Genomic DNA, 26,086 nt, shown 5'->3' with positions numbered 1-26,086 from the left:
ATTCTTCCATTTTATCAGCCAAGAAAATGAATCCTAAGGCTCCAGTTCTGTGAAGTAAGTCCCTCTGAATGCAGTGGAACTTACTTCTAAAATATGTAGGGTTGCATTGTATATTATTACTGCTAACATAATATTTTCTATAGGATCTGTTGCCTGGATTGAACTGAATTTTACAAACACACAAATATTAATCACAGTGTATGTGGTAATATGATGTTGCCTTGCTCTTACTAGTGTTGTATTTAAGTTGACTTTGGGGCTGTTCAGATCTTCCTCCAAACCTCTTCCCAAGTGAGACTGAAAGCAGGTCTTGGGCTCATTCATTCCCTCCTCCAACCCTTCCCACGTGTTCGGTCTTTTTCATTATCAGATAGATTAATTATGGCATAAGGGGTGGAGAACATAATCATTGCTTACTTGTACGTGGTCCCTTATTGTAGCCACATCTAACTCCTCTGTTATTCCATATTTCTTATGCTGAAGTTCATCCTGCAGTATCTGATTATAATACGTCCGGTATCCCATTAATTTGCAAGCATCAACAGCTGCCTATCAATCATCAGAAAATATAGAAAGAGCCTCAGTGTCACTGTAACTCTACCCTAAATCACCATTCTGAAATCCTCATGCATTCAACACAAAGCTCAGCCTGATTATACCATTATAATCAAAAGTGCATCAATTTTGTATCTGAAAATTTTATAGGAGCTTGATGATGCATTTTCTAAGGCACGGTTCAAAAGCTTAGTGGAAAATAATCCTAGTCTCATGAAGGAAATGTAGCTGCATCCTGCTTTCCATCATGAGCTAAGTGTCACATGCACCCACATCAGTTTTTGAGAGGGAAGAACAGCATGAATATGATCTCTGTACAAAGTGTGTGCATCATATAGTAAGTTTATAATATTCTTAATATTTTATTGTACACCACTTACTATGTGAAGTGCAGGGTACAATTTCAAATATAGTGGTACCTCGTGTTAAGTATTTAATTCGTTCTGGAGGTCCGTACTTAACCTGAAACTGTTCTTAACCGGAAGCACCACTTTAGCTAATGGGGCTTCCTGCTACTGCCGCGCCGCCGGAGCCCGATTTATGTTCTCATCCTGAAGCAAAGTTCTTAACCTGAAGCACTATTTCTGGGTTAGCGGAGTCTGTAACCTGAAGCGTATGTAACCTGAAGCGTATGTAACCCGAGGTACCACTGTAGTAAATTCAAACACAATGTGAAGAAGCAGGTATTGATGGGGAGGGCAATCTGTACACTAACTGTGATGTCTTAGAACCAGTAACACTAAGAACTCAAAAAAATCTAAAGAATCCTAGAATTGTAGAGGTGAAGGGATCCCAAGGGTCATTCTAGACCAACCTCCTGCACTGCTGGAATCTCAAGTAAAGCACATGTTAGCTAGCCATCTAACCTTGGCTTAAAAACATCCAAGGAAGGAGAGTCCACCACCTCCTGAGGGAGACCGTTCTACTGTCACACAGGTCTTACTGTCAGAGAGTCTTCTTGATGTTTAATCGGAATCTCCTTTCTTTTCATTTGAAGCCATTGGTTCGAGTCCTACCCTCCAGAGCAGAAGAAAACAAACTTGCTCCATCTTCCATTTGACAACTCATTAGATATTTGAAGACAGCTATCTTGTCTCCTCTCAGTCTCTAATTTTCCAGGCTAATCATACCCAATTCCCTCAACTGTTCCTCATCAGGCTTGGTTTCCGGACCCTTGTTTTTGCTCTTGTTGGAACTGTCTGCATTTGTGCCTTCAATATTTCACCTTTAAGAAACTCCCATCCATCTTGGACTCCCTTCTCTTTAAGTATTTCTGACTATGGCATTTCACCCAGTAGTTCCTTAAGATTTCTGAAATCAGCCTTCAAGTTCAGAGTGGGTATCCAACTATACTCAGCTTTTCCTTGCTTCTATATAATGAAACCCAAGAGAACATGATCACTTCCTCCCAAGGTTCCCAGTACTTTGACTTCCTCACTGGCTAAATTAGGATATCTAATTTTATTAGGAGGGAGAAAGGTTGTTTTCTGCTGCTCCAGACAAGCGGACACGGAGCAATGGATCCAAACTACAAGAAAGAAGATTCCACCTAAACGTTAGGAAGAACTTCCTGACAGTAAGAGCTGTTCGACAGTGGAATTTGCTGCCAAGGAGTGTGGTGGAGTCTCCTACTTTGGAGGTCTTTAAGCAGAGGCTTGACAACCATATGTCAGGAGTGCTCTGATGGTGTTTCCTGCTTGGCAGGGGGTTGGACTCGATGGCCCTTGTGGTCTCTTCCAACTCTATGATTCTATGATCTGCTTAGCCTACTTAGGCCCATGGGCTGAGATTTCTGTATTGCAGGGGGTTGGAATTGTTGACCCTCATGTTCCCTTCCAATTCTACAATTCTGATTCCTCACAGCTGGTGTAAAGTTATCATAATTAAGAACAGTAGTGTTTTAAATATAAAGAACAACTTATTATAGTATCAAGCTTAAGTAACAGATGATACAGAACATTAAAAAAAAATCCAATCGGTTACCTCACTTGTTGCTGTTATTACGCTTTTCCCAGTGATGTAATGGGTGTTTTGGTCTCTTGACTTGCAAAATATCTTGAACACAACGAAAGGGGGGAAATCAGATCCAGCTAATCTAAAAGGATGGGAAACACCAGAACTTAATTACCTATTGTTATTAAACAGCTTATTTAATGTTTGGCAATGGAAGTGACTGTTTTCACTTTAATTTAAATAATATGATTGGCAATGTTTTAAAAATCCATCTGTGGTTTTATTTAACAAAGGCAATCCAACAAATTATATCCTTAATCCCAAACACATGTTAAGAGTATGTTCCCTTGAAAGGTATGGGATTAGCTCCAATCTGTATGCAAATTCAGGTCTATGGGGTAGATTTAACTAACCTGGTTCACTAGTGGATGCCAGGGCAAGGATTCCCAATATTGCAATGGAGCTTCCCCCTCCTCTTCCCCCAAATCTGCTCTGGGTCAGGAGAACCCCCAGAATAGTGCATGAAGGAAGAAATGGTTGCATTGAAAGAATGATCAAATTAGCACAATGTTGAATTCTATCCTATGTGTGTAAAATGTTTTCCTTTCTGGATCTCTATCTGCTGGGAATAGTGAACACATTTTGCCTCACTGGACTAGAATTGAATGTACAGTGCTAAACATATAGCTGACCAGTGTGTCTTGGCACATCTTGGGAGGAAGAAGTGAAAATAGATCTCTTGCTGTCCTCTATTAACAGCAGCTCTGCCAATGCTATCAAGTCAATGGAACTCTATGGATGGGACTCAAGTGTGTTTAAGGCAACAATCCAGGACATAGTTATAAGGAAATAAGATCAAATGTATATGTTCAGTAAAATCACTTGGTAAAGTCTATATCATTTCAAACTATAAGCTGTCTAAATGCCTATTTTTCTACACCTCCTGCATGTTGAAAATCAGCATACCAAGCAGAAAGATATACCATATTTTTTGCCCCATAGGACGCACCTAGTTTTTTTTGGGGGGGGGAATAAAGAAAAACAATTTTATTCCCCCCCCAGGCGCGGGGCTGGTGCAGGGGAAGCCCGAGCTTCCCCCGACCCCAGCCCCGAGAACAGCCTGCTATCCGCAAGCCTAGGGAGCCCCGGCGGGAAGTCGCGCCGGTCTCCCCAGGCTTGCGGAGAGCTGTGCGAAGCCCGGGCGCGCTCTTCAGTGCGCCCCAGGCTTCGGAATGCAGGCAGCTTTGCGCAGCCCCCGGTCTCCCGAGGGTTGCGCAGAGCTTCCTGAAGCCTGGAGAGCAAGAGGGGTCAGCAAAAGCCTGCATTCACCCCATAGGACGCACACACATTTCCCCTTCATTTTTGGAGGGCGAAAAGTGCGTCCTATAGGGCGAAAAATACGGTATGTAGGACTGCAGCCTTAGTTACTGTCATCAGTAAAAATAAGCCTGCTCAGATGGAGTCTATATTGGTGTTTTTTCATAGTAAAGTATCACTATGAGATGCTTATGATTCTTGTATACTACTGTTCTTGTGAAGCTACTCCCACACAAAGTAGAATAATATATTTGTTCATTTATCAATAGGAACAATTCATTCTCAATTACTCTTCTTTGGAAGAAACTTACTCCATTGGAATCACCCCTATATAGTGACATTTAAAAGGTGAAGAAAGAGACCGTTAAACTAAACAAAATATATTAAACCAAGGCATGGAAATGTAGTACTTTTACCTGAATCGAACTCTGCACGTAAGAGTAGGGTCTTTAAGAAGTTCAGCCTCCAAAGGACACACTCTTTTCAAAATATCATGAGTAATGCAGTACTCCTGAAATAAATATATGTTTTGCTCAGAGAGTTTTCAACAAGCTTTGTTTTAAAGCAGCATTTAAAATAACTCTATCTTGCAATCAATCAATCAATCAATCAATCAATCAATCAATGACAAAACTAAAGAAATAAGGCATACTGAAGCAGTGATAATTAAAAAGAAAAAAGGAGGAACCCTCAGGGAGGAGGTTGGAAGTCATATGGAGAATTTGTAAATTAAGAAAAAGACTTAAACAAAATAGCTCTTTGTTAGGAATTTAAGGATTTGTATAAATAGGTTGGAATGTAAATTTTTTGTTGTGTGGAAAATCAAGAAAAAGAAAGAAAGAAATCTCTACCTTGCTCTTCACTGTGAATAACAATTCTAGAGCAGATAACAATAAAATGTACATATGAAGGTAAAAAAAAGTAAAGGACCCCTGGACGGTTAAGTCCAGTCAAAGGCGACTATGGGGTTGTGGCGCTCATCTCGCTTTCAGGCTGAGGGAGCCGGCGTTTGTCCACAGAGCTTTCCGGGTCATGTGGCCAACATGACTAAACTGCTTCAGGCGCAACGAAACACTGTAACGGAAACAAGAGTGCACGGAAATGCAACAATTTTACAGTAAAGGTAGAATATATTACAGTCACAGCCCAGGTCATGAGTAAAGGAAGAGGGAAGTATCAGCATGCCATGGAAGGGCAGGACTCCAACTCTGAAGTGTTTTAATTGACTTTAATTTTGTAATTTTATATTGTTGTAACTGGCGCTGTGGGTAAAAGCCTCAGCGCCTAGGGCTTGCCGATCGAAAGGTTGGCGATTTGAATCCCCGCGGCGGGGTGCGCTCCCGTTGCTCGGTCCCAGCGCCTTCCAACCTAGCAGTTCGAAAGCACCCCCGGGTGCAAGTAGATAAATAGGGACCGCTTACTGGCGGGAAGGTAAACGGCGTTTCCGTGTGCTGCGCTGGCTCGCCAGATGTAGCTTTGTCATGCTGGCCACGTGACCCGGAAGTGTCTTCGGACAGCGCTGGCCCCCGGCCTCTTGAGTGAGATGGGCGCACAACCCTAGAGTCTGTCAAGACTGGCCCGTACGGGCAGGGGTACCTTTACGTTTACCTTGCCTGGTATAACTGTTTTTAAACAAACATCAATGTACAGAAGTAGAAATTATTTTTAAGAAAAATTATAAGGACAACCCATCTTGTAAACAGCAACTACTCCCCAAAACAAAATAAGAAATAAACTCAATGACCACAGAATGTTGAGTCTCTATATGGATGGGAATGGAAACTTGGAGGATAAGGTAATAGAATGGAGTATGCAGGAAGAATGCATGGCTAACTAGAACCCTGAATAGGAAAATGGCACACTGCAATTTTCTGTTGAAGGCCCATTTATATAGTCACCTTTTCAGTCTGAAAAACAACATGTGCCTGTCAACGTCTAACTTCAACTAGAATGTTGAGGCATTGGCTATTACAGGGTCTGCAGCAAACCAACATATCTTCAGACAAATTAGAAAAAAATAACAGTTGGGTCATTATTTTGCTTATTTGGCTTGAAGGGCATGGAAGACTGGGAGTAATAAAGAGTAATGAAGATTGCTTGTGGGGGGGGGGTACTTCTGGTCACAGCCTGGTCCCTGGATAGCCAGGTGGTAACAATGGCCAGGAGTGCTTTTTACCAACTTCAGTTTGTGCACCAACTTGTGCACGATCTAGAGTAACTGGGGTTGGCCTCATGCTTCAACCACATACAGGATAATGTAATGCACTCTAGATCTAGTTGCTTTGAAGATGGTTGGCAAACTTCAAACAAATGCATCTACTATGATTTTGACTCCAATTATATTATCTAATATAGTAGTCTTCTGCATTGGTTACCAAATTATTTCTGGCCTCAATTCACTGTGCTGGTTAGACCTTTAAAATCTTAAACCAGTTGTAGCCCATCTCTGAGCTTCTGAATCTGTACTGTTTTACTTTCAGGAGCAATAATTATTCCTGATGGGGAAATGGCCAAAAATCAATTCTTGCTCCTCAGTAATTTAGGATGCAGCAATTTTCTGGTTGGCTTTCCTCTTACACCACACAGCCCAGCCCGTTTGTGTTAGCAGATTTCTACTGCCAACAGTGACAGAGAGCATGAAAGCATTATCACTGGGTCCCTGCTGGCTTTGGAATATTTGTAGGTATACTGTTACAAACAAAACAAAGATATTCATGATACCTTGAGGGATACCCCTTGCAAGCCAGAGCTCGTTTCTATTCCTCAATGCATCCATACAAAGGGAAACCACTTTAATAATAGAGTTATAATGACACATTAAACTACAGGACTACATCTAGTCAGCCCAAACCACGTGCAAGAGCATACCGCTGCCCGAATTGTATGTTTCATGAGTCTATACAACCGTAGGCTTGTGTGACTCCACCATGCCTTCTGAATAGTTTTTGCTGCTGTGTCAGGATGAGACCTGGTGGAATAAATTGAAAGTTACCAGACTATGGTGATTGGAACTTAAAATTATTGCCAGAAATAAATTACATCCCCACAGGCCCATACAGGGAGGAAGAGTGCACAGCTGGGTACACTTGTCCTGGACCTCAGAGAGCTATGGCAGTCAGGGTGGGTCCGCCAGGGGCCTGCCAAACTTATGCTGTTTGAGTTTATAACTTTACCCTAACAAGACCTTTACCCTCCAGGCCTCATACAAGCTCTGTGCCAGCCTGCACCCACATGCTGGAAAGAGCTTCCCTGTTGCATTCCGTTTTGCAGCTATTACAGACACAAAGTTTCTTCTTCTTTTTTTTGTTATATCATTTTTATTAATTTTCCAATAAAAGACATCTAATTAACACATCAAATCATAATCCAATAAAAATAAAAAACTAAAATAAAAAGGTCGAATTATCTTCCAAATTGTAATTTTTAATTTTACAGTTTCCCATAGTCTGAACCTTGAAGCATGTCCAAATTTCAGTCACAGACACAAAGTTTCTGACAATGTTTGAAACTCCCATTGTTCTAGACCAGGGGTCTGCAACCCGCGGCTCCGGAGCCGCATGTGGCTCTTTTACACCTTTGCCGCGGCTCCGGGGCGGATATTAGCGAGGGGAGGAGGTGCATTGTGTGCCCTGACACTCCCCACTGTGGCGGCCGCTGTACTGGCTGTGACGTTGCATGGGGGCGGTGCGTGCGTTAGTCACGCACCGTCCCGACGTCACCTTCCCGCCCACTGTCAGATTGCGGCTCCGGAGATATATTTGTTTTAAATGTCGCAATGGTTTTGCGGCTCCCAGGTGTTTTTTTCTTCAGAAACAGGTCCAAGTGGCTCTTTTTGTCTTAAAGGTTGCAGACCCCTGTTCTAGACGCATTTTGCAACAGGGAATTTCATTAGTGCAAGCAGTTTTAGCTCTGGGTGCAGTACTGTGCCTAAGATTTCAGATTAAGCCTGCAGAGTGGAAGGAAAGGAAGACCTTTTTCTGCCTTCCAACTACTCTCTGAAGGCTGGATAATATTAGGGGGTTGGGCAGGGGAAGGACTAAACCAAGTGAAAAATGAACATAATTTAGCTGCAATTCATTCATTTACAGCTTTGTATTCTTGTTATAAAAAGCACACCTAAACATTCCGTTGTTGCGCCCATAACCTAGGTTTAAGGTGCCATTTAGCTCCTTGCTGTCACATCTCAGTTTCCAATATTGGTTTCTGACCATCAAAAAGGTGACACCCTTCAACATAGATTAAACTGTGCTCTCCAGGCCAATGTTTGTGAGCCATAAAAGAACATATATTCGTCAGAAAACTGCTCACAAAACAAGTTGTTCTATTTGTTCCACCCTTGTAGTTTGGGGGCCAGAGTCCACACAGATCCATATTCGTACTTAAAGACTGATTAGGTTTTTCCAACTTGCACAAACTTTTCAACGTGTTATGTTACGCTCCCCCTGCAAACACGTCAGAAGCCGGCCGTTTGGGACTTAAATCCGTGGTATGCTTAGACTAGGGATTCAGCTAGCTATACAGCTGCAAATAAAGCGTTTTAAGCGTCTTTCGAGTGCAATATACAACATGATACGAGATGGCAATGGTGAGGCGTATGGAAAACTCTATGTATTTTTTAAAAAGCATTTTCAGAGCGGCTTTTTACATGTGTGTAAATCGTTTTCTTTCGCGTTTCCTTAACAGTTGGGTGAGGAGGAAATTCAGCACGCGGGGAAAGCTACATTTACTGAGCGCCTGCCTCACATGCGGATGGTAAAAGCCCCCACGCGAAAAGGTGCCAACCCACACGGCCACCTCCTCCTGCTCTGTCCTTAACAAATTCACGGTAGAATTGGAAAAGCATAGCTCACTTTCAGCCCAGAGCCAGGCTCCCAGCTTATCCGACGCCCTTACCTCCGCTTTACTCTGCTGTCATTCTTGGATCCTGCCAGGTGAGAGCTCCTGCTCCATATCGTGGCCATCCTCGACTCAAGAGCCCGCAGGCACCGCAGTCGAACTCCTTTAGCCGGTCGCCTAGCAACAGGGACGCACAACGCGACCGGAAGCCAAGTTGGGCACCGCCCACCAATCGCGCGCGACGTCTCTCCTCCCCCTTCCCTCGTATCGGGCTGGTGCCGCTCTGGCGTCCGTCCGCGGCGCGTGGTTTGTGCGTCATTGCCGTCGCGCCGCACTCCAGCAGCGGCGCTGTCCTCGGCATGTTCAAGGTGAGAAAGTTTCACCTGTAGTTCTTGAGGAGAGAATTGAACGAAATCACTGTGATTAGTTTTCTTTCTCTTCCTCCGCACCCAGCCCCGGCTCTGTTTCGCCGCGCGCGACTTTCGAACTGTGTGTGTGTGTGTGTGTGTGTGCGCGCGCGCGCGCGCGCCCTTGCGCCGTTACGGTCGGCGCCGCGCTCGTATTACCGCGCGGTTGCCATGGAAACATGCCGATCAATCGCGGCGGTTTTTTAAAAAAGGGAGTGTAGACGGAGGTTTGCACGCGCTGGGGTTAGCAGCCCCGCCCTCTTCAGTTTTGTCTTTTGTGTGGCCGTTTGGGCTCCGCGGGGCGGGGGGAGAGCAAGGCGGACCGGAGAGTGAACTGCTCTTCTAATTCCAAATCCTCCGCCCGCGCACATAGGGAGCCCTCTCGATGTTGGGTCAATACAATACGGAGTTCAACTCGTATTTCAGGCCTCGCGCAAATCCCCTCTTCCCTCCCATTTAGAAAAGAATCTAAATGCGATCTGGTGCTGTCGGCTCAATTGGATGTACGCATATGGCGATAAAAAAACAAACCCAGTGATGATGTTCCCCTGTCGGTGTTCATTTCCTAGCAGAGTTCCTAGCAGGCTTTTTAAAACGACTAAATCGTATGCATTTTGATGGCGCTGACTCCCAAGCGAGTTTAGGATTGTAGTCTTGTGTTGTAGAGGGGCTGTTTATAGTGCAATCCTGCACACGTCAAATCAGAGGTAAATACCATTGAATTCTGTGAGACGTGCTCTCAGATAAGTAAGTGGCTGTAGGGATGCAGCCTTAGTTCGTAGCACAACCAGGGAATCCTTTATCACCCCGTAGAATTCAGTAGGACTTCTGAGCCTATGTTTACATATGAATAGATTAAGTAACATCATGAAGTGAACTGTAATGCACAGATGTTTTATTATGCCATAATAAATCCGTTAGTTTTTAAGGTGCCACAAGCCTCTTTGCTTTTGCTGTTTTGCATGGGATACTGCAGGGGCAAACAATATATGGAACTGTTTTTTCTTTTTTTTAAAGGAAGATGGTCTGCCATGTAATTTGTATTAGAATTCACAATGCCTACAAACCTGAGTGAAGTTTTGCTTCTGATACAGAGGGACAATGAAACTTATTTCGGATCTGTTATAGGAGTAACTATTCATCCCTCATCAGAGGAGCATTGATTGTTGATTTGTATGTTTCTTAAATGTTTCAGTTTATATTCAGGTGTTTGAAAATACAGTACAGTAGTTGCTAGTTTTCTAGGGTTATACATCCTGCCTTTCTACAGGGGGAGCTATAGGACCAAGCTTTGTGAAATAGAAAGGTGTTTTGTATGTTAATTAACAATGTAATTGTCAAAAAAATCATGATCTGTTTTTTCACTTAACTGTATTTGATGTAATTCATATTCCCAACCAATTTGTGGAACTCTTGGATTTGAAGACTTTGTTATTCTATCTTCGTCGCTAATTTAACTGCTGTGGTTTCAGTACAATCAAGTAAATACATTTTGTGGAACAAAATAAATAATTAAATGGTAGTTTTGAACATGGTTGTAAAAATAGAGGCTATTAAATGCCTTCCTTATGATAAAACACTATGCACACTAGATAGTCTATGAATTAACAGTTAAAGTTTAAATTAAACTTTCTGGGCCATTTTCAGTACTGAGCATTTGGAGAGCTTTGTGTTGTACATTATAATCATATGCATGTTTACAGAAAATTTTCCCCTCCCCAACTTCAGTGATTCTTAATTCCAAATAAAAGTGCACTGGGTGGCAACCATAGAAAACCTGATGAAGATTGAAGTGTTCTATTTTAGGCATCTGTTTATTTTAAGAGAACATGTTACTGATAGTATGATTTCTATTTGAAGTATTCACTCAAATTCATCAATGCCATGAGGGAGCTCAAGTGTGCACATAAAGTTTCTCTGTCTCCCAAGTGTTCTCTCCCCCCCTGCCCCCACCCAATTTATTATGGTAGACAAATAAGGATCTAGACAAACAAGGATCTGCACACACTGCTTTTCTTTCTCTTTAAGTGATGCCTGACCATTGTTCTGAATATGGGTGGCTTAAAATCCTTGGAAGAGTGATTGTTTGTAGTCCTTATGCCGTCAGACATTTATATAATTTGTGTGCTCTTTTCATCTTGCCTCATTCCTAAATTTATTGTATCAAACATGTTGGTATTGGTATTTACAGATTATCTCCAAAGAAGCTAATTTCCCTAACCTCTGAAGGTTAGTATGTTCTCTTCTTTGGTAATTAATATTTATTTATAACAATAAACAATTACAGAAGTGATGGGCAAGTTTCATTTCTGATGGCAGCTGAGTGTCAGGAATTGAAAGCACAGCTTTTCAAGCTAGATTTCCATGGAAGCTTATCAGAAAATATTGATTTGCTTCCACTGTGCTCCAGTTCAGGCTTAACTGAAAACAGAAACGTTATTGACATGCTATCCTCAAGAAATGCAAACAGAAATACTGACAAAAATGTAGATTGATAACAGTGGACAGGGTTCTCTAACTACACACTTCTGATAAACACCCCGGCTTTTTTATCTGCATGTATATTAGGTGTATGGGATGTGCAATATAATTCCACTTGAGCCCATAAAATATAAATGCTTTCATCATATTTAGGTAAAGCAATTGATGGCTGCTCCTGCTAGTTTAAGCTTCCTTGGTGTACAAGTTTATGCCGCTGCTCCTGAGAATGATGCATCTAAAAAGAACTTACTGAAAGTTGATGAGGTAAGAGTCTGTTGTCTTTGTAAACAATTGTTTTTGGTTAGCCAGCACCCAGTTTCAATGTGGCCATTCTTAATTAAGAAGGTTCCTCTTTCTGGGGTGCAATTATTCTGCATACACATTCATGTCCTGAAGTAATGCAGTACTACTTAATGTTTATTATTGTGGAATAATTTGACAATAGCAAGTAACTTTGTGTTTTCTGTTGTTCACAGCTTTCACTCTATACTAGTCCATCACCAAAATCAAAGTATGTGGAAGATACGCATACACAGTTGGAGGAAGGTATCTGTTATGTGCGGCAATCTTTGGAGCCATACACATCCTGGTTTCAGGTATAGCAGTATGTAATATGTCATTGAGAGTCCTGGCAACTGATGAATTCATACTAGCATGAAGATCTCATTCCAGAACTTCCCATGAGTAGAACCAGTTCTCTTGCATACCTAACTGTTGATACAGATGTCCCCATACCATCATTTTGCCAGGATATGCTGTCTTGAAGTAATTCTACAATTTTCTAAATACAGATTTGCCTGACAAGCTATCTGACCTAGTTTTTGTTTGGTTTCAGACACAAACTGAGTGTTATTTAGCTCCTGTAACGAATGTGCTTGAAAATGCCCAATTTGTTCTTTGTTGAAGGAAGTTCTCTTAATGGAGTTTTTGGGTTGTAAGCTGAGGGGTACAGTTAATAGGAACTTTATAGAGTTTAAATTCATAATGAGACTAAGCTTTAACTGTTAATTATTTCAGATTGTTGAGATGCAAGTATAAGAATTCCACAAACAGGTTGTAGTCCAGATAAGCTAATGGCCAGTGCATTTACATTTTAATCTCCCAGTCCTGTTACCGAAGCTTCCATACACCCCTCTGGTTTAGGGCCCCCCAAGACCACCTGCAATTTGGTGGTGCTGGCAGATTTTTTAAACAGGGCTATGCGCAGGATTTGGTCAAGGCCTAAGCCAGGGAAAAGGATGGAGCCCACTGCCAGAGTTTTCTTTCTGCAGGGTGCCCCTTTGCTAGCAGCTTTTGTAGGGCACTTATAAAGCAGTGCCCCACCAAATCGACACCCCTGTTCTCTGCTTCCTTCCTCTGCCTCTCATGGCTGTACGTTTAATTAGGCTTTGGTGTTGTTGTTTTTAACCAAATAAACATAAGCCCTGCACCTGAACTACTTTGGGGCCAGTTCCAGGGTGGTGTGGGTGGTTCTGGATGGAGTGTCCTGATTTGGGACCCGGTGATTGTGGTCATGGCTGATGGGGCTGTGCACAGCCCTGTTTTTTTAACCTACCTTTAAAAACTAAGCCGACACGTGCCATGTTCCAGTAATATCTTGCTTGTGGTTCAGGTTGTTCTGGTTTAATTTGCAGCTGTGGCACCATTCTTGGTACCACTTCCATGTTGCTTCCTGGTTGTGAGTATTACTGGGAGCAGTGGCATGTGGTGAAATTTTTCTTCTTCGTCAAACCTTTATTAGGCATTACAAGTATAAGCCATCATAAAACATCCATATATAAAATTTTAAAATATATACAAATAATCAGCCATGTAAAATAAATAATAACGAGGATTTTCATTGGGATTTCTCTGAAAATTTTCGTAGGGGAACAGCTGGAGGCAGAGGCACCAGCTTTGCAAGGGCGATGGGGCAGCACATCATGTGTGTGACATTGTGACATCCTGACGCTGCATGCATGAACATCGTGCCTTCCTCCCTAAGCTGGGCAGAAGCTTCCCAGGCTTTGGGAAGGAGGTGCATGGGGAACATTTAGGGGACTAGTCTTGTCGCCCTAGACCACTGGCTGGGAGGTGACCTGTGCAGTGCTTGTGCGGGATTTGATCTCTTTCTTGGCTAAGAAGTCGGAAAGCAGCAGCCAGGACATTTGAGCATTTTGACTTCCTAAAATCTCCTTCATTCCATATCAGAAAAAGTGAGAAGTGAGGGAAGCTACCTCAGTCAGAATTCAAGAATTTCTGCCTCAAATATGGGAATGGAGAGCTTCTCTTCCCCCTCCTCATGAGGTCAGTCTGATGAGTAGAGTGAGACATGAGCTTCCGTGAGTTGTAAGGTTACAGAAATAGAGGAAGGGGCTAGAGCTAGTGCACTTGTCTGCTCCCCCACCCAAATCACACACATGCAGATTATTTTGTAACACTCAAGAAGGCTCTAGGTTGCCTTCTTGAAATAAAGTGTTTGGATTAGAGTGTGCCTTGTACAAATGACAGGACCATTTAGAGACACCTAGAAGTGAGGAATCACTAGCTTACATTCCTTCCTGTGTGTGGTAGACATTCTATATCAAGCCTGGTGTTACTTGGTAGCCTACAACACAGTATAATATGGTATATAGAGATATGATCTATATAGAAACCATTTTAAATTGCTTTGGAATACCTGTAATGCCACTAGGTGCTTACAAACAGCTTCGTGATCTTCTTTGATGAAAAACAGTAGCAATTATCACTGTTGTTCCCATCTCTAGGGTTTTTCTGACAAAGCCATTCCCAAAGTAGAAAAAGCAGCTGAATATGGCAGAGGTAAGATCCATTGATAGTTCCTACAACTAAATCAGATGTGGTTAAGTAGTAGCAAGATTATAAAAACAGTTTTACATAATCTGTATGATTGCAGCTGTATTCAACATTGCTAAAGCAGCTTCCTCATTCTGCTGAAGGGGAAGCTAGCCATGTAAGCTGCTTATTTCTGCCCTCTTAAAGGTCTCATTTATTATAGGCACATCACACCAAAGGTTACCCATAATGAGATCCTGTGAGGACCTAGTTATACTGAGCCCATTACAGTGGTTGTTTTGTTGTCAGTATGCTGATTATAATTAACACAAAAGGCTTCCACCTTTTTTACTGCAACTTTCAAATCTTTGCCTAAGTTATGCAGGAATGTACTTTTCTCAGCTTACTGTAGTTTGTCACTGCAGGTCTTAATTCCCTCCTCTCCAAGAACATTATGGCAATGATGGGTCTGATATGCTACAAGGAAAGGCTGGGAGATGGGAAGCATTAGGGGGCAACAAGATACCTGAATTCTGTGTTAAGGCTATGTTGAAATAATAGGTTTTGATGCTCCTATACCTATACTGAAGCATTAGAAGATATGCAACCTTGGCTTCTCTTTCTCTCTGTAAAGGAACCCCGGTCTTTTCAGCATTTCCTGTTTAAACAAGGAAATGTTTCTGTTCTTTATTGTCATGACTTTCTAGATGTGCATTGTATTTCTCCATCTTGGCTGTACAGTGAGGCGAGGCACCAGTTAATTGCTGCATATTTATTTGCTGCAATGTATTTGGTTTTATTGGAGCGTATTAGGCTCAGAACAATGTGGTTATAAGAAGATAAGAGACCTATTAGAAACAAAACAAAGGTCTTCCTTATGCTGTTTCAAATAATGGACAAACAAGAAATGATTCAGTGAAAGTGCAAAACAAAAGATCTCAAAATGCATCTCTTCAGGGGCATAATGCACTTTGGACTTTGAACCATAAGCTAATAGTGAATAGGTTATGCAAAACAAAAGGATATTTATTTAGATAACATCACTGAGGATCAAATTAGACATGAACATGGAGTTGTCTGTAATGATCTTTTTACAAAAATGAACTATGGGAACTATGGTTTCTAACCCTTCCCTCCATGCCATTTTCTTGCTAGCTCCCCCACCCCGTGTCATTTGCCCCTACTGGAAACAGTATAGTCATATACTACCTGTCCATGTATGTCATTAAAAAATAAAAATCCTTAAGCTAAAAGAATCCTATTCTTTTTCTCTCTCTCAAACTGTTTAAATGATTTAAAAAAACAGAAAGAATGACGAAATCCACCGTTGGGCAGTACTTTCATTAGGACCAGCAAGTTCTCAAAAACTCTTCATTTAGATTACATTTGCTTTTTAAAAATGTAGAGAAATGGAAGAGAGAATATCACTTAATACTGTACCTTGATCTAACTTCAGAGTACCAGTTCCCTTTACCCTCCCCAAATTACTCTGGCCCACTGTTCTGGGGCTTAGTTCATTCTGGGGCTTGTCAATCCCAGGGCTGCAGCTAACTAACCATGGATGATAGAAAGGCAGTCCTGTGCTTTGTACAACAGAATAGAATGCTTATTGCAAATGTATTTTTAAAGGGTTCATGCTGGACATGAAGGAATCTAATAACTGCACATAAAGGAATCTGATAAGCTACACCCTGAGGAATCGTCCCTTATTGCTGTATCAATACAGCAATATCCTGTTTGATACCAGATAGGGTCAGAAAACAGTAAATGGTAAATAATTGTACATTTCTGAATCATAGCATTGTAGAATTGGAAGGAACCCTGAGGTCATCTTGTCCAACCCCTTGCAATGCAGGAATCTCATCTAAAGCATCCCATCCGACCTCTGCTTAAGAACCTCCAATGAAGTGCATAGAGACTAAGGCATTGGTTCCGATTTTTGAAAGTATTAATTTCATTTACTCAAGAACTCTCAATCAAACAGCACATTCCCATTTGCTCTGCAAGAATGGTTCCCAGAGATTGTTTCTTTGCCTAACCAGATGTCCATTCTAGCAGCACAAAGAGGACAAGGTGGAAGCTCCATAGTGCTCACTGGGGTTCCGCAGAGATCTTTTGGGCAAATGGCTACTCTTAGAACTTTTCTTTTAATTCTTATACTCTTAGCTCAGTCTTTTGGTTGTGTGACATAGTCTTGATTGCAGATACTCGTTGGATTGCAACATCAACTTGGAATGTTTTTTGAGCTTGCAAGATTCTTGCAGCATCTTTCAGATCCTCATCTGAATGCTTCTAGGTTTCAGGGTTTCAAGGTCTTTTCTGACTACATGACTCAAAGGCCATAATCTCTGTCCTTATCATAGTGCCTTTAGGGTCTAGGCAAATTGGCAATGTTGTTCTGGAACATGCAGTTTCATCCCCCAAGGAATGTTGTTTTTCTTTAATCTGATGTTATTCTTAAAACAAAGTCCTGTTTTTAGCTGTGTGCAACTGGGTCTTGTTTTCCCTGACTTTGGCAACCTTGCACAGCCACATTTCCAAAAATTCACCCATCCCCTATTCATACAAATTAGAATTGAGTACATTAAATTTTTTTAGTAAGTATAACAGTGTATATGATTATATTCACAGAACCTTCAGATTCATTTTGCAAAATAAAATCTGGCTTGATAAGGTGTGTGACAGGTACTAAAAAGCTGGGCAGAGCCAGGTTCAAATCCCCACATTGCCTCTCATCCTAACCCACCTCATAGAATTGTTTTGAGAATAAAATGTGGGGAAGCTATGTATGCTGTCCTGAGCTCCTTGGAGGAAAAGTGGGTTATAAGTGGATATTAAAAGTTACTTGTAGTTGTAACCAATTATTTGTAGTTGGAAATATAAGTGCAAATAATACTTTCAAAGTTAATTGAAATTATGAAAAGATATACATACTACATGGTATGTAATATGCTGTGGTCTGATTTTTATTTTAGAAGGCTACGAACTTCTCAAAAGCCCACCTCCAGGATTTTATCCAAGGCTTGGTGTCATAGGTTTTGCTGGTATTGTTGGCTTGTTTCTGGCTAGAGGTATGTGATAATTTACAGTTCCCCTCTTCAAATTCTATGTGATAATTTTCTCTTTCATTGACATAAATATTGATGTGCAATGGAGATTTAACTGTATCTTTTTAGTATGTTGAATCCTCATAATTGTAGAGAAGAATTTGGAATTATGTGGGCAGGATCTGCTAAAGGCTTGGAAGCCAGGCTTTAGTTCTTTAGTCGGTAGTATATCTATGTTCTTTGCAATTCTGATCTTCAAATTCTAACCCACTACACAAATTCTATCCCACTAAACTATTATGTCTAATCAGATCCCATTACTTAAACACTGTCCTCCAGATCTACTTTCTGTCAAAAGGACAGTTACCTATAACAAAATATTGTGCCATTTGGATAGCTTAGGATGGCTGAAAAAATTGTGTTATAATGTGTGAATCACCTTGTTCAGCACATCATTTGTTGGATACAAACATCGTGAAAAGTAATGTATATTCTTTGGCGCAGGTTCCAAAATAAAGAGGTTGGTGTATCCAGCAAGCTTCATGGGGATTGGTGCCGCTCTCTACTACCCGCAGCAAGCCATTACCCTTGCCAAGGTTAGTACTGTGGGAAATCACACAGTTCCTATTTGTATAGCTGTAAATATGGCTTGCAAACAGCAAATGCTCATCTGCTGTTGTATGTACAGTGGTACCTCGGTTTAAGAACAGTCTGGTTTATGAACAATTTGGTTTACAAACTCTGCAAAACCGGAAATAGTGTCCCAGTTTGAGAACTTTACCTCGGCCTAAGAATGGAAGCTGAATGGTGGAAGGGCACTGGCAGTGGGAGGCCTCATTAGGGAAAGCGTGCCTCGGTTTAAGAATGGTTTTGGTTTAAGAACGGACTTCCGGAACAGATTAAGTTTGTAAACCGAGGTACCACTGTACTTTGTTTTAAAGGCAAGCACAGCTTATTTCTTACAAAAGCCTGCATTACTAATACATGCAGTCTAAAATGCCAGAAGGACACAACATAGGGTAGTCTACTTCTTCTGGTGTCTTTGTGTCAGCTAGGCAGGTTTTAAGGTTTTGCAGTGTTGCTGTATGAATGATCAGTGATCAAAAGTCTTGTTTCCACACTTGTATTCCCCTCAGGGTTGCCTTAGAATTCGTAGAATAGCCCTAGGTATGTATTTTTCTTAAAATTGTCTCTTGGTAGAGTGAATCCTTGTGGTTGCTTGTTCATGTGAAATAATTCACTCTCATCCACTCAAAATGGTGAGGTTATCCTCCTTATCATAAGTAAAGCTGAAGAAGCAGCTGTTTTTGAGGCCCTCTCTAACTGTGTAAAGCAGTGCTTTTCCCCTAGAAAAATAGGTGCTGGTGCTCACCATGAAGTTGTCACTGTAAGTGTCACACTTTTTAACAACAACAGCAAAAGATGTGCCGGTACTGCGTACCCTTGAGTACCCCTTGGTGTAAACCCATCCCTCTCAAGTGTATTTGAAACAATTAAGTCCCACATTTAATGTGTTTGAAGCATACAGCAATGCTATATGGAATGAGTACTGAAAGTAATATGCTTTGAAGTACAAAGACATGGAGTACAGATGGAGCACAGCACAGTTTGTTTACAAGCTGGTGGCTTAGCCTTAAGTTAATGATTAATCAGGGTTCTTGCATATCATTTTTTGCAGCTGAAGTTTTGAGCAGATGTTTTCTAGATTTATCTTTGACCTTTCTTTAAGGATAACTAGTAGTTATCATATGCTTCTTTAAGTATTTTTCTAGACAATCTCTGCATTTTGTAAGGCTGGCTTTCTTATACAGCTTGTGTGGTTTCCGTCATGGTGTTCCATTGTGCCAGAAGCGGTTTAGTCCTGCTGGCCACATGACCCAGAAAGCTGTATGTGGACAAACACCGGCTCCCTCAGCCTGAAGCGAGATGAGCGCCACATCCCATAGTCGCTGGACTTAACTGTCTGGGGGTCCTTTACCATTTTACTGGATTTGATCCAGTAAAATAAATTGAATAAAGGAGCTTCATAAATGTAAAGTTTGCCACCACATGTACCACCACATCCCTTAGAAACCTCTAAAAAGACCGCCTTGACAGTGTGGGGTGAGGTTGCTGTGAGGAGCAGGGTACAGGAGCGTTTTCTTTCATTAGCTACTTTTAATTATTTTGGGAAGTTTACTACATTGCTCAAGAATGCCCCTGAATCTTCTCCTTTGCCAGGGGTGCTACTGTGTTGGGGCGGGGGGAGAAGAAGACTGGGAAATATCCTTCCATAAACCAACTTAATCTGCCAATATCTTTAGCAAGACATTTTTCTTGCAAGAACAGCTTTTTTAAAAAGTTGGTACTTGTGAATAGCTGTTGCAATGCTACAGTAGTTTGATTAATCTCCTAGAAATGATGTTGTCCTTGTTCAGAGGGCTCTATGCCTATACTGCATGGATAGCAATTGATCTTCCCTGCCATTATTGGGCTGGGTCAATATTTTGCTGTAATGGCCTATGGCTAGATACAATAAAAGTAATTAAACTAGCACTTCTTCATAAATGTTTGTAAAGTTTTTTTTTTTAAAAAAACACCCCTAAAAATAAAAATACACAGTGTTTCAAGTGGATGTTAATTTGACTGTTGTTACGAAATCTCTGATTTCTGAAAGGTAACTGGTTCTCAGCTGTACGACTGGAGTCTTCAAGCCTACATAAATATAGAATCTCTCTGGAAAGATCCTCCCAAAAAGAAAAAATCTGCAAAAGCCAGTGACAAGGTATGACATTTGAGAGTTTGTTGTGCTGTAGGTGTATCTCTGTTCTTGGCTGTTTTGTTTGAATTGCTGTGTTCTTTGTTTCTGTGCTATTCTCCTTATGCTTTTAGAGAACCAGAGCAGTGCAGGGATAAGTCAAATTAGTCCCATAGTTTCAAGTACCATGCTGTTGTTCCTAGAGTTCGAAACTCCCATTGTTCCAGGCGTGTTTTGTGAAAGGGATTTTGATTAGCCCAAGCAGTTTTTGAGCTCTGGGCGCAGTGCTGTGCCTAAGATTTCAGATTAAAACTGTGGAGTGGAAGGAAAGGAGGACCTTTTTCTGCCTCCCCACTTTCAGCTACTCTCTGAAGACTGCAGAAGAGACCCTTTTAAGAATATTAAGGGGGTGGGCTGGGGAAGCATGGCTTTGTTTTTTGCAGCCTTCAGATGAAGACTAGACCATGTGAAAAATGAACATAAGATTTTAGCTGCAGTTCATTCATTTTCAGCTTTGTATTCTTGTTATAAAAAAGCATGCCTAGATATTCCATTGTTGCGCCCAAAGCCTAGGTTTAAAGTGCCATTTAGCTCCTTGCTTTCATATCTCAGTTTCTAACACTGGTTACTTTCATATACTCATAATTAGGAAATGCAGCACACTACTAGAAATGCCATGCTCTTATAGGTTTGGGATTCAAGTAGCATGCTACTGCTGCTCTATGTTTAATGGGAGATGCCGTGTAATATGCCATTTGAATCTTTTACATAGTATGCTGCTCATTCTTCAGGTTTGCGTGTTTATGCAGTAGTTTGTTGCAGAAACAGGCTACAAGCCTCTACATCCCATCAGTCAAAATTGTAGTTACCTTTCAGAGATGTCAGTGACATTTTTCAAGTTCTTGTATCCTTCTGCTGTTAATTGCATCATGTCCTTTCCTAACCTCATTCCTCTCTTGTTCCTTTTGGTTAAACTACTTCAACATGTTAATTTCAGTTGATGGTATCTGACTCGCTGTAGGCCCCTTGAAATCCATGGATTTGTTAGTGATGATGACCTTCAATCTGTTTGTTTCAGTAAAGGACCCCAAAATACATACTGAGGAGAAACTAACATTAGATCATCCTCTAGAGATGGTATATGCCCAAAGAGTATGGAATCTTATAATCAAATACTTTATTTTGTGGATGCAAATTGCTTTGATAAAAAAGTATTAAAACTTCAGTCTGTGATGTCTTTTTAAGGGTGATGCAGATAGCGACAAAACAGCAAAAGTACAAGAAGAAAAAGCAATAAAATAGAATTGTCTATGGCTTCTCAATGAACAGGTAAGGTGCACTAACTATTCCATGGTTCCCATGAGAAAAATAAGAATAGCCCTAAAAGTAAAACTGGATTAGTTGTTAAGTTTGTTTTTTAAATTCTTCTGGCTCCAAATACATAATTTACTCAAATAGAACACTAGAGTGATGCAATTTTAAAACTATTAGCTGTTTTTATTGCTTGTGTTATCTCTCCTGACCATTCCAAAGGTATGGTGATGTGCATAATATTTAACTACAGCAATTAAATGTTTTCAAAGGCTTAGAACTTTGTAAAATATAAATCAAGCTGGGGGTTTATCTCTAAAGCACCAGTTTGCAAACTCTGCTTAGGTGTATAGCTGAGTGGCAGAAAATCATGCTTTGAAACCCATGTTTGGAATAAAACAGTAAATACATTTCTGAAAGTAATGTATGGGCTTGCACCCCTCTATAGCTATGGTTCCTCTTCCCTCTTTGCCGGAGGAAGAAAAACTAATAAAATAGCTCCATTACTTCTCACTTGGCACATAAATTTGAAGCCCTTCTGCCATGCATTCCCTCCAAGGGAGATGCGGAGAGTGCAGACATGAGAAAAATACTTCTCAGCAATGGCTCCCCACTTATGGTATACTCTCTCCAGGCAGTCACATTACTTATTTTTAGGTGGTAGGCAAAAAACAATACTTTCCCATCAGGCCTTTGGTTTTTAATTATGTCTGGCCTTTGTCAGTGGGTGTGATGTTTTAGTCCTTTTTATCAAAAATATGAATCAGTTTGAGATTTTAGTGTATTGTAGTTTATGCTGACTTTAATGTATGTTATTAATTTTTTGTTGTAAATGCATTGAGATTTTGTAATGAAAAACAACTAATAAGTTTGATAAATAATAATCAAATATTTCAGAGTTTTCTAGAAGGTAAATCAGATTACTTGAAAATTGGACGGTTGCTGGCTAATGTGAAATATTATGTATATTATAATATGTGAAATATTATATATAGAGTTGTTTTATATGCACTAACAGCAAGAAAACTATGGGCTACTTTTTGGATCCCATCTCAAACAGTGTTGACTAAACATTTTGGGGAACTTAAAGATTTTTTTTTTTTTTTAAGCTTTGAAAACTTGTAGTTCTGTTTAATTTATTATTGGATAATCTCCCCCCCCCCCCCGAAAAAAAACACTACAACAACACTTCTGCTGCTTGGAATAGTTTTTGGTTACAAAAACAGAAACAAACTTGACTGACTGCAAAAACTAACTTTAAAACTCTTCTTTTGAATACAGATGGATTGAGAGCCTGCAGGAGATCAACACTTTTCTAAAAAAAGAACAGGATCTGTGTTGACTATGAGTACATTTTGTCTGTGGTTTGGCTCAACAAGAACAAGACTTACAATCTGTTTGAAAGCACCGTATCTGGATCTGAAGGGACACAGTCCTGTTATTTGCCAGCTTTGGACTTTAGGTCAGAGTTCAGCAAGATTACTCATAGATTTTGTCAGGACCTCGGTCTACGTCTGCAACCCTGAGCCCTGCTTACAAGGAAGTACTGGACTTAATGGGACTTAATTCTAAATAATTGCTTAGAAGTGTCCTGCAAGTTGAGTCTCAGAACTCCTCTGTCTGTTGCTACTATTTATAGGCTTAATTAAAATGAATGCCTGATTCCCCCCTTATGTTTGGTCATTTAATCAGCATCCATATATTAATCAGAATAAATTACATTCTTGGTCAGAACAAAGCTTAATTGTGTTACGGGTGGCGGTGGAGAAGCTAAACAACATATGAGCATTAAAGTTGTGCCCAGCAGTAGGCTAGCAAACTTGACAAAAGGCTCAGAAATACAATGGCCTTGTCTCTTCTCTGCGCCTTCCCCTTCCCCCTCCAAATCAAACTTTTCTGGATGACGAAGGTCAGTGGGAAGTGCATAATGGAATGTCTGTGAGATTCCCTCTATAGATGGATGGGAACAGAACTCTTTGTTTTTCTTTAGGGTTTTTTGCTTGCCTGAATGCACAGCTCAGTAAGGGTCAGAATGCTGCGCTGGTGAGAACTAGCTATAGCATAGCTAATGACTTCTTATCGGCCACTCAGGAAGGAGAACTATAGAGCAAGGGAACGCAAACATTTTGTGTAGGGTTGGACACAATAGATGAGCTTTTTCTTGCTTGCAGCCACATCACATCATTTCCAAGTGAAAACAGCCTAGCTGAATGGTGGCATGCTGGCAGGCTGCCCATTCTTTAGTTTCACGTGCAAGAAGTTTGCAAATGCATTTCAGACATGTAAATGAAACAGCACAAGGCAGCATTGAGGATTTCTGTTCATGCCAAGAACATTGGACCAGCCGAATGGGAACACATTTTGATATTTGATGGGATTTTTCAAATATTGTAGGTATCCTGTATGAGTGTGTTGTGTTTCCTTTACAATTCAGGAAGAGGTTATGAGACATGGGAAATCCTGTATTAATATAGTATCTGCCCTATTAATAAGAGCAATTGTATGCCGGCTCTGTGAATACCTACATTACTCATGTCATGGCCTGAAAAAAAGGAGAAACTACACAATAGACTTCAGTCTTATCTGAGTAATCTGGTGCTGCTTCTAATGCAGCCTTTTTTCTTGTTAAAAGCCCTCTCTTCTCTCTCTTACATTGGGACACTGGTTCTTGTGTCTGTTTGCATGCCACTTGACTGCTAACAAATTACCTCATTAGTTCAGCTTGTTTCTGTAACAAATGTGCACTTAAATGTAGTTTTATGAACTTTACTTTAGACCCTCATCCACATATTAAGGGTTCATTTGAAAAAAAGCTTGCAAATCCATAAGACATGTTCTGTAATGGCTAAAATCTGGGGCATGTTCAGATCTAGAAAGTCATATTGTCAAGATGCTTACTGAAAATGAGGCCTGGATGTCTCCAGGATGATAATAAGCAGGACATTAAGACGACCTCTTGTTTGCCCCCGCATCTGGAATACTGGCTCTGGACAAGGAAGATTCATTTAGCTATCATAACTAATGGTTAGTTAGGCTGTTCCTTTACCCTCATGGTGCCAAGTGGTACTTGGAATGAATTAGATTTAGTGTATTTGTGTTACGTAATAAATATAATAAAACCTACAAATTAAAATACCCAGCTGATACTGCGGCTGGCATATAAAGTACCAACATGTGTTCAGGAGAGCCAGTGTGGTGTAGTGGTTAAGAGCGGTAGACTCCTAATCTGGGGGACCGGGTTCGCGTCTCCGCTCCTCCACATGCAGCTGTTGGGTGACCTTGGGCCAGTCATACTTCCTTGAAGTCTCTCAGCCCCACTCACCTCACAGAGTGTTTGTTGTGGGGGAGGAAGGGAAAGGAGAATGTTAGCCGCTTTGAGACTCCTTAAAGGGAGTGAAAGGCGGGATATCAAATCCAAACTCTTCTTCTTCTTCTTCTTCTTCTTCAGGAGGAAGCACGTGTGGAGCAGATACTATCTATCTCTAGATCTCAGCCTATGTAAAAACCAGATTTTTCAAAATCACCCTAAAACACAATTGGCTCTTGACTGTTTAGGGCAGCCAGATCAAATTGTACAGCACTTTTGTGATAGAGGTTTCTGGCATTTATCTATGCTAGTGTTTAGTGGAAGGGAGTTCCATAGTTCTAGGGTAGCCATTGAGAATGCCTATTTATTTGTTTATTAAATTTGCATACCACCCTTCATCTGTAGACCTCAGGGCTTTTCACAACATAAAAATACAAGATAAAAACACAAAATACATGATAAAAACAAGAGCAGCAACAAAAAACCCCAATACCCCCCCCACCCACTCCCACAAATACATTTAAAAGTGAATAGGATGTTAATCAGCCAAAGGCCTGGTTGAAGAGAAATGTTTTCGCCTGGCACCTAACTGTGCATAATGAAGGTACCAGCCAAACCTCCCTGGAGAGAGCATTCCACAAACGGGGAGCCACTGCAGAAAAGGCCCATTCTCGTGTTGTCACCCTCCAGACCTCTTGTGGAGAGGGACACAAAGAAGGACCTCAAAGGGTGTTCTCATGGTCTTGATACGTCCATATGAACTTTGAGGTCCTGAGCCGTTTAAGGCTTTGTAGGTCAGAATCAGCTGTTTGGATTGCTTGTGTGCATAGTAGTCGAGCACATTTCACAGAGTAGCAGAATGACCACACACTAGACAAATTATGGAAGACCCAACCTTGAAATGTTTTCCTTTAACTAAACCAGGACAGCTGCATGTTTGCAAATTCTTCTGTGGTAGGGGGAGTGGGGCAGGCAGAGGGAATGCTCATGGCACTTAGCAAATGAGGATCAAAGGTTTTTCCTGGTCTTCTCCCTGTTTTTGTGTGCAGACAAGTTACGAGAGAGGGCAGCCACAGTTCACTTGCAGCTTGAGGCAGTGCAGTATTGAACATTTACCACTTGGACCTGCTGACTTTATGAATTTGCACTTATTTAAATCCCGTAAGAGAAAATTATCCGACTGCATTTCAGAATGCATTTTCTCACCTCTTTAAAGCTAACGCTTGAAGGCTAACGAGGCAAGTCTCATTTCCTCTTACAGTATAACCACAGCAGCTCAATTTCCTGCTCTTGTGAAATGCCGTGGTATATTATCTGTCCATTCCAGCTCAAGACAACAATAAAGAAATACTTGGGTAAC

General features: G+C 40.9%; 2 protein-coding genes across 3 annotated transcripts in view; one reads left to right on the top strand and one right to left on the bottom strand.

Annotated features, from left to right (window-relative positions):
- Positions 1–9,022, bottom strand: part of LOC310706339 (uncharacterized protein CXorf58) — a gene marked incomplete at its 5' end in the record, with an annotated part of 12,805 nt that extends 3,783 nt beyond the window's left edge. The window contains 6 exon segments of the mRNA XM_083502037.1: positions 418–549; positions 2,539–2,650; positions 4,242–4,336; positions 6,694–6,793; positions 8,719–8,932; positions 8,935–9,022. Of these exon segments, the coding sequence (XP_083358163.1) occupies positions 418–549; positions 2,539–2,650; positions 4,242–4,336; positions 6,694–6,793; positions 8,719–8,932; positions 8,935–9,022 (741 nt within the window).
- Positions 8,930–26,086, top strand: APOO (apolipoprotein O). 2 transcript variants are annotated; one of them, XM_083502136.1, is made up of 9 exons: positions 8,930–9,029; positions 11,703–11,813; positions 12,026–12,145; positions 14,297–14,351; positions 17,300–17,395; positions 17,876–17,967; positions 20,028–20,135; positions 21,354–21,437; positions 25,776–26,086. In XM_083502136.1, exons 1-8 carry the CDS (start codon positions 9,021–9,023, stop codon positions 21,408–21,410), a joined length of 648 nt encoding a protein of 215 aa, XP_083358262.1. In that variant the 5' UTR covers positions 8,930–9,020; the 3' UTR covers positions 21,411–21,437; positions 25,776–26,086. The 2 variants fall into 2 exon arrangements, with proteins under 2 accessions (XP_083358262.1, XP_083358261.1); XM_083502135.1 differs by lacking the exon at positions 25,776–26,086 and adding an exon at positions 22,701–23,086.

The sequence above is a fragment of the Podarcis liolepis genome, assembly GCF_965112155.1.
Source record: "Podarcis liolepis genome assembly, chromosome: 4".
In the NCBI taxonomy this organism is placed as follows: Eukaryota; Metazoa; Chordata; class Lepidosauria; order Squamata; family Lacertidae; genus Podarcis; species Podarcis liolepis.
This window is presented reverse-complemented; position numbering and strand designations above follow the sequence as displayed.

Bases quoted from the DNA above. Each gene is read 5' to 3' on its own strand.
- APOO (XM_083502136.1), top strand. The intron at 12,146-14,296 runs GTATAGCAGTAT...TCCCATCTCTAG, and splicing joins CATACACATCCTGGTTTCAG to GGTTTTTCTGACAAAGCCAT. The intron at 17,396-17,875 runs GTATGTGATAAT...TCTTTGGCGCAG, and splicing joins TGGCTTGTTTCTGGCTAGAG to GTTCCAAAATAAAGAGGTTG.